Genomic DNA, 11138 nt, shown 5'->3' on the forward strand with positions numbered 1-11138 from the left:
AATTCCATCATAAAGAGATTCTGTTTCTAGAAAACCCTTCGTACCTTTCAGATTAAAAGCTTAAAGCTTGTGTTTAGGACTGATTAGATGCTGTTGGAGCAGCAGTCTCCTCCTTTAGACTCCAAATGCTGAAGCTGAAGAGTGTTGTAGTGAAACAGGTGATGAAACACAGACAGCTGTTTGTGTACTAAAATAAGGTTATTTACTTAGAAAGGGGTACATTGGACAGACTGGATACAGAGATTGGTCTCTGTAAACTCATAAGGCACCAAACAGAGGCTGTACAAAACCACATGGAAGCTTTACGTATTAGATTATATCAGGACACACAAACACTACAGTTACTGCTGAGAACGACTCGTCTTACCTCGTCAACGCGCCTCACATTTTCCTATTTGAGATCCTAAAATAAAAGCTCTCCTCTGATAGGTTGTCAGTTTAGAATCAGAACTTCCTGGTTGAGGCAGTGGGCGTGGTCAGTTTGTCCCTCCCACCGGCGTGAGGCTTTGTGACGAGTCGTACTTTAGAATAAATGAAATAAATCTGTACCTTTATTTAGACAAAGAAAAACCTGATTGGAGGAAGAGAGTGGGCGGAGCCACAGATCTGCTGTAAATCGATCAAATGAGTTTGGCTCCACCCACTGACTCAACCAATCAACGATCCTCCTTGGAAGCAGCTGCAGCTCTTTAGGAGGGCGGAGCTTTCTCCTATCAGACAGATAGGAAGTGGACAGACAGTCGAACAGGACGGCAGACGTTTCCATGGCGACTCCTCAATGTCCAGTGGGAGGAGCCAGCTACGTTTCAGCAAACCCTCCGAGTCTCAAACGTGTTTCATTTCCTCTGAGGAGGGGACAGAACTCTCAGCCAGGAGGCCGGCGGATGAAGGAGCTCCGCCCCCTCTTCCATCTTGCTTGGCTTTCACAGAAAGCGTGGAGCTTGGATGAAGAGGAGGAGGCGAACTCCTCTCTTCTTCACATCAGAACTCCTTTCCCTCCACCAAACCCAAACGTTCGGTTCAGAAGTTCGAGGGGCGGAGCCAGCACGGAGGGCGGTTAGATCTTGATGTCCTGCGATTCCACCATCTTGGCGAGCGTCTTCTTGACTCTGAGGATGGTGAGGCGGGAGGTGGGGTTGTGGGCCCAGCACTCCGACATGAGCTTCAGCATGGCCCGGAGGCACTGCGGACACAGAGAGGCTTTAACAGGCAGCACAGCTTTATTCTGAAGGAGGGGCGGAGCCAGCCTCACCTCGTCACTGTTCCAGCGGTTGGACGCCGTGGGCCTCAGGCCTTTGACGCACACAACCTCCAGCATGTCTTCGTAGGAGGGGTCTGAGGGAACCGTGTCGTAGTACGGCAGCTGGTAGTCCTCCACGATTCCTGCAGAGACGGACCGCAGGTCAGACAGCTAACGGTGCTAGCTAACCATGCAAGCTAAAGATGCTAGCTAAAGGTGTTAGCTAAAGACTCTAGCTAACGCCTCTACTCAAAGATGCTGCTAAAGATGCTAACTTTTAGCTAGCAGCGTTAGCTTACCACAGTAACCTTTTTATGAACTACAGCTGAAGTAGTGCTGACTTTAGCTTCTATTCTCAAGTTATGACAGTAAACAAAGTAAAGGCTACAAAAAAAGTATCTTTTTCCCCAACATGATCATGAACTGAAGCCCTCATCAATATTAGGATTTAAATTCCTAAAAACAGAAACATCAGGGGAGAGCCCTCTTTTGGTTTTTACTTTCATTTTGATGCTAAAATGAAATGTCACCACTAATGTTGCTGTAGTGCATCTTCAATGAAACAAACCTTTATTAACAGAGGTATTAAGTGCAGCTCCTTCAGAGTGTTTCTGCACTCAGACTTCAGCTTACTTAGAAGTCCATTTTCGACTCGGATCTGTTTCTTCTAAAACTCAAGTTGTGTCCAGATTTCTTCACTAGTCACGACTCAGTGCAGAATATAGAGAGATTGCTGTTTCGTAGAGCTGTTCAAATCTATAGTTCTAAAATCCACTGGCCTAGAAATTTCCCAGGAGTCTCTGCAGGAGAGTGGGGTGAGTATTGGCAAGAGTCCGACGATACGATACGCGGCTCCCGATGTGATATGTATCATGATTTATCCCAGGACTAGTCCCAGTTTTTAGTAGAATTACTTAAAAAAACTCTTCCTAAATAATAATATGTCTTTAAGTGTAATAAAATGGTCAAATTAATTTTAATTAATGATCACAACATTAAGCACTGGAGTGTATCTCATAAACAAGCTGCATTTACCAACAAATTCTTGCTGTTTTTCTTTTGGTAAATTAAACAGAAGCTAAACTCTAAACTACATTTTTTAAAAATCAGTGGTTGGCATCCAGCGTGATGTTGATAAACGCGCTTTACTTATCGTGGCTAAAAAAATTAAACTTTAAAACCAGAAAGTCATATGAAAAAAGTTGAAACTAACATTTTTAAGACCAAGATATTTAATTTTAAGACTTTTTAAATGCTTTTTAAAGTCTTATTTCCACATTTTCAAATTCAAGGATTTTTTAAACTTTTTAAGACCCTGTGGGAACCCTGGAATATAGACCACAATGCATTGTGCTTAGTCCAAATGTTTACAGGAACCATGATGGACTTTTATCATCTCGTTCAGAAGATCCAAAAGTCACATTTGTTTTTCTCGTCTTTTCTAATTAAAATGTTTATTTACTCATTTAAGTATCGATGTAAGAATGAAAATATTCTGATCCAGAGGGATCCTCAAAGGTGCGGCTGTACCTCCGGTCACGCAGCGTCTGGCCATCTCCCACACCACCAGGCCGTAGCTGTACATGTCCGCCATGATGTAGGCCTGGAAGTGGTTCTTGTTCATGCTCTCGTCCAGAACCTCGGGCGCCATGTAGCGCCGCGTCCCGACCCGCGTGCTCAGAGGGATGTCCACCTCGTTTGTGTCACTATGGCGACAGATCGACAGCATCATGGTCTCCATGCTGGTTCGTTTTCACACGCCAAGCTTCGAGGAGGACAGCCGTACCTGTTGAACTTGACGGCCAGCCCCAGGTCGGCGATGCAGCAGGCGCCGTTTTTCTTCACCAGGATGTTCTTGCTCTTCAGGTCTCGGTGGGCGATGGCCGGCTTGCCCTGCGTGCCGTAGATCTCCGTGTGGAGGTGGCAGAGGCCGCAGGCCGCCGAGTACGCCAGCCGCAGCAGCGACTGCGTGTCCAGCGTGGTGGACTTCAGGTAGTCGAACAGCGAGCCGCTCTCGTGGTAGTCGGTGATGAGGAAGAGCTGCGTGAAGGCGCCCGACCCTTTGATGTCCGCCGCGATGAAGCCTGAGGAGACCAGAGGAACAGTTCTGAGACGCTGCTCTTCAAACCCAGAAAACATCAGAAGACGGAAAACCAGACGATCAACCGGAGAGCAGGCGGTCCGAAACAAACAGAACCGTTTATCTGCAATAATGCTAGAGTGAAGCTTTTTGGTGAAAGTAGTCGCTGAAGATGCTGCAGCTTTTGATGAAAATGGTGACGCAATTGACTCACTGCTGAAGGGATTTACTGAAAATACAGTTAGAAAAATGTGAAATTGGCTAGAAGACTGGAAATTTCATTAAAGAACTATAAAAGAGAGCTGAATTTGACCTACATTTCTGAAAAATTTGTAATACAATTGCTTAAAAATCCCTAATACATGCCAATTTTACAAACATATTTAATGTGTTGCTTAAATATGAGCTAAACTCCAAAAGAGCCTAAAATTCCTCAGTAAACTAATTAGCCAAAAACGTTAGCCTGTTGCTCAAATATTAGCTAAACTTCTAAATAGCACAAAAAACTTCATTAGATGCCAAATTACCCAAATGAGCTAGCATAACACTAATACAACAGATTAATGCCAAATCTTTTGAAAATTACAATAAAAGAATATATTTAAAGGTTTGTTGATAATTTACTTAAAATGTTGAAATTTGAAGACTCTCATTTATTTCCTATGGGGCATATTTTGCTTAATATTTCAAAAGCTATAGTTTATAAATACCAAAAATACAAGCAGTAACGTCCTGAACGTTCTCTGAACGTGTGATTGAGTTTTTAGGTGCAGAAAAACGTACAGAAAGGATCATCACTATGGTGTGAATGTTTACTAAGCAATCACACGACTAGATGACTGGAGACTCGACGTTTGTGTCCAGAAACCAGGAGTAGGCGATGCTCCTTCATAACTCAGTCATTCTCTCTTAAACGGGTCGGACCGGCCCCACAGAACTTCAGTGTTCTGACCCCAGGCGGATGTGACGGGCCGTACCGAGGATGTTCTCGTGTCTCATCAGGACCGTCTGGTAGATCTCCGTCTCTCTGAACCAGCTGGCCTCTTCGCGGGTGAAGAAGACTTTGACGGCCACCTTCTCCCCCCTCCAGCGGCCCAGCCACACCTCCCCGTAGCGGCCCTTCCCGATCTGTCGAACCATCTGGATCTGCTTGGCGATGGTCCGCTGCACCTGAGGAGGCAGAGAGTTCATTTCCCATCATCCTTGAAGGAGGCTGGAGCGTTTAGGATGCTGTTCAAGCTCCTACCAGCAGGGGGAGCCCTGAGCCGCTGCCGGAGCTCTGATGAATCAGGTCTTTGAGCGACTCTCCATCACGGATGAAGACTTCCTCCTCCACGTCTTTGGGGTAACGCTGGCGCTCGCCCTGCCACTTGAACCTGCAGGTCACATGACCACTTGGTTAAACTGAGGCAGCTGCTCGTCTTCATCACTTTACATGATCATGAAGACTTTACACCGGAGCAGCTAATGTTTGTTAGCCCCTATATTGATATTATTAATGACATCTGTGTGAGATCCGACACTAAATGATGACATCATCGTGAGAATTCCACTAAATAAGAACAATATGTCTGAATGCTGAAGCACCGAAAGACATTTAGAATTAAAAATAATAACTTATTGAATTTTAAACTAAAAATGAACACATTTCAACAGTAATTATGAAGTTAAATGTTGGAGGATAAACAAGTTAAAATAAGTCCAACAGATAATGACAAAGAAAGCTACAACATCAGCTCAACTGTGATGATTATACAACGAGATTAAACATTTTTTAATAGTGAAGATCCCCAAAACAGAACAGAGAAGACGGGCTAAAAGTATTTTTAATATAATCTGTAAAATTAAATGATGAAGAGTAATAAATGACTGTTTTAAAGCCCCACTCAAAGATGTTCTTGTGGACGTAAATAAAGATAATTCATCACATAATTACATTTCTGAGTATTCACATCATTGAGACAAGAAAAATTCAACTTGGAAAAAAAATCATATTTGCGAAGTAGAAAATATGGTGGGCGGGGCCACAAGCACTCTGCTCCAAACAGGGAGAGAAAGAGGGGGCGGGGTTGCTTTTTCTTTTTTAAACAATTTTAAGCTTTAAATTAATTTTAAATGAGCATAAAAAACTTAAAATAAACAGAATGAATCATCTGAGGAATGTGCAGAAGATCCAAACGTTTCTCCCATACATGGTCCCCTGCAGGTGAGCTCCTACCTGTAGTAGCAGATGATGATGACGCAGATGAGCGTGCAGCAGCACACGGTCATGAAGATGAAGAAGGCCAGCCAGTGGGGGCTGTGCTCTGCAGAAACAGGCACACCTGGAATCAACACTGAGGCTCCACCCTCACCTGAGCGGCTGCCGTCAGGTCAACCTTACCTATGGGGGGCAGCGGGGGAAGGGTGGGCTTCAACTCCCTGTTGCAGAAGTCGGTGCTGCAGCACTCGATGGTCCTGCGGGTCTTCGCGTTGGGAGAGTCCTGTCAATCAAAGAAACCCGAATCAGAGCTCAGGCAGCGGGTCCTTTAGAGTGTGTGGGTGTGTGCACGTGGCGGTGTGGGTGTGTGCACGTGCCGGTGTGTGCACGAGTACCTTGCACTGGAAGTGTGAACCTTCGTACTTCATGCAGCCGGAGGTCAGGTGATCCTCTCCCTGCTCGTCCTCCTCGATGATGGCGAAGCACTGACCGTTGGTCCTGACCACAGACACACAACATTCAGACCGACCCGCAACATGAAGATCACAATCTGCAGATTCTGATCTCATGATGTGAACATGTTCCCGCTCCTGAGGAGCATCAGTGGGTTCTTCACAGCAGCTGAAAGCGGGTCGGACCGACCCACACCTGTGGGGGCGTGGCTCTGCAGACACTCACATGCAGGTGTTGTTGACGGCGTCGTCCGGACAGTGACCGGAGCAGTAGCAGCTGAGGAAGCGGGGCAGGTCCTCGGGGGAGATGGTGGAGTCGTCTCCGGGTCGCTGGGCCCCGTGGCTTCCCCCCGTGTCCACCAGGACGTGGTCGGGGTTCTGACCCGCCGCTGTGGGGGAGGGGGGGGATTACACCGTCAGTTCTAGACCCAAACATTCAGGTTCAGAGGATCACACCAAACCACTAACAAGGGCCCCCGCCTCTGAGACCCCCAACAGCTGATGAATCCTCCATCTAACGAAGTTCTGAAGATCAGATCACTTCTCCGAGATCTACCTGTAAAGTCCAGCTCACCTGAAGAGCAGAATCAGAGAAAACACAACCTGGACTACAAAAGTAAAGCTGCAGGTCCATCAGCAGCCAGAAGGGGGCAGAACCCTCGACCCTGACAGAGGACATCTTTGATTAAGGTGATCCTAAAGATGAAGCTTGAAAACAATGGGAGGGAATATTCCCGCTGAAGACCCGGACGTCCCGAACAAACAGCTGCTGTTTGAGGCTTTCACTGCAGGACGACAATGATCCGCAGCAGAGTCGGGACAAGTCTGAGCGGGCCTCGGAGATAAGACGGCTGAGAGGAAAAACACTTCCTGAGCCAAGAAGAAGAAGAACAATCCAGGATTGACAGGAATAATTCGGGATCTAAAGTCGTCCAGAACCCGGTGAACATGGATTCTGTGGGAATCCGTCTGCCTGATCGACGTTCCGGAGAAAACGCAGCAGAAGAGAGGAAGAGAAGGAGCTGCTGGTCGTATCAGCCCCCCGTGTTTATCTGCATTCCTGACCCCCCCACATTTAAAACTCCCGTCATCCTTAGACGTAACCAGTGACTCCTCATCTCAGCTTCAATGTTTGTTGGTCTGAAGTTGAGCAACAAACTGAAGGAGGTGTCAGGGGAAGTGGGCGTGGCTACATTTGAAGACCCCTTTCCACATTTTCTGTAATAGGTGTTTATTACTGCACTTTACTAAAACCTGCTGTCTGTTGGGTCTCATGGACTTACATGTATATTACATATACATGTATATATTACATGTGTATATTACATGTATATATTACATGTGTATATTCATAGACTCAGACTTTATTGATCCAAAGGGAAGTTTGTTGATTTGTTGTTTGGCTGCATAAATACTTAAATAACTTAACTAGCATGAACGATTATCTCTGACCGTTTTACTTCTCTTTACCTCTCAGATTCTAGGATTATTGATCATCCTGATCAGAAACACTGTTGCAACATGCGATCATTCCAAGACGTCACATATTGACGAATGGTTGAAGGACCTTCCACGCCAAAACTTGACGTTTTGGGTGTCCAACTTGTCAAATTTTGACGTGCTGGCTGTTCCAATTAAATCACAGTTCCCAAACCTCCGGGTCTGTTACCGGGAGGCGGACCGCGCCGGTACCCTAATCCGGTAACCTAATCCGGTGCCCTAACCTGGCACTGGACCCAATGGTCCTGGAACCAGACGTACAGCGCTATTGGAACAGGATAAGCAGCGGTACCGGGGGTGAAGGTTAGGGTATTGGCACCGGTCGTGTTCCGAGGACCGGTCCGCGTTCAGACAAAACTCCCGGGCCTTTGATTTAATTGGGCCCTGAATCCAAACTCTGACCCGCTGCTGGGTGTCAGTGACTTCAGTGCAGCTAGAACGAGATCATGCAGTCCTACTACTACCGGTCCAGTAGATGGAAATAAGTGATCCTGGAAGGCAGATTCTCAACCATAAAAATAATGTTACTTAAATTTTCTTTTTTTTTTTAAAGAAAAAGCAACACAAACACTGCTTTAAGACTGAAGAAAGAGAAAAATAACTTTTTTTTTTTACTTTTCTTTTTTTAAATTATTATTATTATTATTATCTCAATAATAATATAAAATGAATGACAAAAATAAAATACAATTGATAAATAAATAAATAAATGATTGATCTAAAAGACCAATTATTCATAAGAATAAGTTCTCCAGAATCACAGATCACCCCGTCGATTGATCCGTCGTGTTGTGCTGCTGGACGTCAGGTGGACGTCTCTAAAGTCCAGCTCTGATTCTGTTTGAGGAGCTTCAAAAGAACCCAACATTTAAAGTTCTCGTCTTTTTTATTTTTATGCAGCAGTGCTGGCCAGTCTCAGACCGTTGAAGAGACGATGAGGAGAAACAACCGCTAAAGGGGGAGGAGCCTCACCCGCATTAAATTCACTCGTCCCACTGAACCTCCTGTTTGCTGTCAGCTTTTATGTCCAATAAAGCCCCCCCTTCCTAATCCAGCTTCTGGTTGGGATGTTGACTGTGTGTTACCATGACAACAGCAGTCTGCTGAAAGCTGCTCAGAGCCAACTAAAGACTTATTAAAGTGATGAAGCTGCAGGGCGGTGTTGCTGCCTCATTTGTCTTTAACATCTCACCTTCTTCTCAAGAATGACACCAACATTTGAGGACAAACCATCAACCGTTCAGAACAAACTTGACCTTAAAGACAGCCCAGTGGAGGATAATGGGACGGACATCAGCTCTAGAAGAGCAAAGACTTGTTTTTCTTCTGCAAAGTTTCTGCGATGACCTAAAAACACCCAAACTTTTGCTCTGACAGGAGAAAGCGGAGCTCCTGCGACTGCAGAGTGACTCTGCTTCAAAGCTCTAATAACTCTCCGGAGGGTAGGAAAGATATTTCCGGAGAACAATGGCTGTTTGGAGCGCTTAGCGCCGCCGATGGCTCGTCCTGCGCCATTCAGGAAACAGTTTATGTGCAGGAGGAAGTGAGAGTGGCAGCAATCAGCTCAACAGCTTCCTGTGGGGATGAGCGGCAGGCGGAGGAGAGGGGGGGTTTCAGAGGAGAAAAGCTGGATTTTAGCCTGAGCGATGAAGGTTGAGAGGTCCACTGACTCATCCACGTCCAAACTTGGCAGAAACTGCAGCACACAGGCTGGAAACTGATTCTGTTTAGCTGTATTTCCACACTCTCTGTGGTCTCCTCCCTTTATTTCTCCTCGCTGAAGAAGAGAGTCTGCTTGATCGTAAGAGAAACCTGTTCCTCCTAAGACGCCTGATTCAGTCAAACTCTCAGAAAACCTCACGGCTGGTTGTTGCTCAGAGGAGGAGCCTCCAGAGGGGCGGAGCTCCCAGCAAAACACTGAAAACATTTGATAAGATGACAGAGTCTTGACCTTTCCACCTCCGTGCCGGCTCCGCCCCACTTTTATCAGCCGCCGTGTGAGGGTTTGCAGCTCACTGATAGGCGGGCTTTAAGGTGACCTTTCTTCAGTCAGTTCAGAACGTCAGGAAGCTACAATCACAACCTCCACTCAGAGAGAAAAGATTTGACCCTCATGGTCTCCACAACAGGAAAGAGCAGAAATGGTTCATCAGTCGATTATTGAAATTATTTTTTAGTAGCTTAAATATTTAGTAAAACCACCAAAGTGGTTTCTGTAACACTCCCAGTCAGAGTTAAACATCCAAAGATTATTTTAAGTAAAGGCTTTTCTGCATTTATGAACTAATTAATCCTCAAACCTCTGAGATTAAACCTGCTTTTGATGAGTAAATATCATCAAAATGTTTCTAAAGCGGATTAATAAATCATTGAATAGCAGAAAAACTGCAGCGATTATTTCAAAGCAGCTCTTAAACCCACATCACTGAAGTCCTGAAACCATAAACAGATTTATCTAAATATTGTAACCAAGACAACAAAAACACTCATCAGTAAAAAAAGTTGAAAGCAGCTGCTGTGTTTGTGTGTTGGTGGATCAGGAGGACAGAAAGTCTGCGGGACTCAGAGACATCAGAGAGATCCCAACATCATCATTTAAACGATTATTTTTAGAAAATAAAGCTACTTCTAAAAACCGCTTGTTTTTTAATAATTGTCTTTTATCACAATAGTTGTTTGTAGCTCTTAAAATTGTTACCAAATGAACAATTGTGAATTCAGTTGGAGTCACACACCAAGTTTTGCTAAAGAATGAATGAAAACTACATACAATTTTAGCCATAATCTTGATCAAATTCTTTGATAAGCACTGTTATCTCAGTTGGAAAATATGACAAAAATATTCAAGAATGAACTCAAGACGTCACATTCGTTTGTCAGATGAGTTTTAGGGGGTTAATGAGGACATATTACAAGAGAACCTTAAACGAGTTACTATGACAACATTCAGTGCTCTAATGCGCTCTTATAGTGCTCTAATATTACTTTGACCTGAAATGATATTTAATGCCATAAAATATAGTAACGGGTAATCAGCCAGACACAGGAAGCAGGTTAATAACTGAAAGGTGCTTCAGGTCTTACCATCAGTTCTAAGCACCAGCAGCAGAGCAGCAGCCGTCACGAGCAAACAGGACACGCCCCCCATCCTGACACCGGTCCGGACAGCAGCAGAGAACCGAGCTTTTCCACACAGAAGATTCTGGACCGGAGGTTGGAACCAGGAGGAGGTACAGGTGGAGGTAATGAGAAGAAGCTGAAGACTTTTTGAAGGGGTGGGGGGGTCACTGTGTTAGATCCTGGTGTGTACCACTGGTCCTCTGAGTCCAAAGCCCTGCAGGAAGACGAGACGAGCTCAGTTGGAGCATCTAGAACACTCCAGCAGTTACATAAACAGAAAACTTCTTCATGTTCAACTTAAAGTTCATGTAGCTTTATTGTCAATTCGACATTAGTGCTGCCACAAACGATTATTTTAATAGACGACTAATCCCCGATTATTTTTTCTGATTAGTCGACTAATCGGGTCATGCACAAACTGGATGTAAAACAAATATCTAAACCACCATTAGCTTCAAACTAGCTAGCATTACATGTGATAATGCTAGTGTGAATGCTGTAAGCTGAATTTGTCTGCTGAAGATGCTAGTGACAATAGCTGAACAT

At 44.8% G+C, this 11138-nt stretch overlaps 1 protein-coding gene across 2 annotated transcripts in view; it reads right to left on the reverse strand.

The window, feature by feature from the left end:
- Positions 1–179: 179 nt before the first annotated feature.
- Positions 180–11138, reverse strand: part of LOC112161943 (bone morphogenetic protein receptor type-1A) — a 41306-nt gene continuing 30347 nt past the window's right edge. For both annotated transcript variants that reach the window (XM_024297510.2, XM_036215615.1), the window contains exons 3-13: positions 10557–10806; positions 6199–6361; positions 5916–6018; positions 5704–5803; positions 5539–5626; positions 4567–4696; positions 4298–4490; positions 3027–3324; positions 2771–2946; positions 1253–1383; positions 180–1183 (exon numbers count right to left, since the gene is read on the reverse strand). In XM_024297510.2, coding sequence (XP_024153278.1) covers positions 1058–1183; positions 1253–1383; positions 2771–2946; positions 3027–3324; positions 4298–4490; positions 4567–4696; positions 5539–5626; positions 5704–5803; positions 5916–6018; positions 6199–6361; positions 10557–10620 — 1572 coding nt within the window. In that variant the 5' untranslated portion in view covers positions 10621–10806 and the 3' untranslated portion in view covers positions 180–1057. The remainder of the gene's footprint in view (positions 1184–1252; positions 1384–2770; positions 2947–3026; positions 3325–4297; positions 4491–4566; positions 4697–5538; positions 5627–5703; positions 5804–5915; positions 6019–6198; positions 6362–10556; positions 10807–11138) is intronic.

This window comes from Oryzias melastigma, linkage group LG15 (genome assembly GCF_002922805.2).
Source record: "Oryzias melastigma strain HK-1 linkage group LG15, ASM292280v2, whole genome shotgun sequence".
Lineage (NCBI taxonomy): Eukaryota > Metazoa > Chordata > Actinopteri > Beloniformes > Adrianichthyidae > Oryzias > Oryzias melastigma.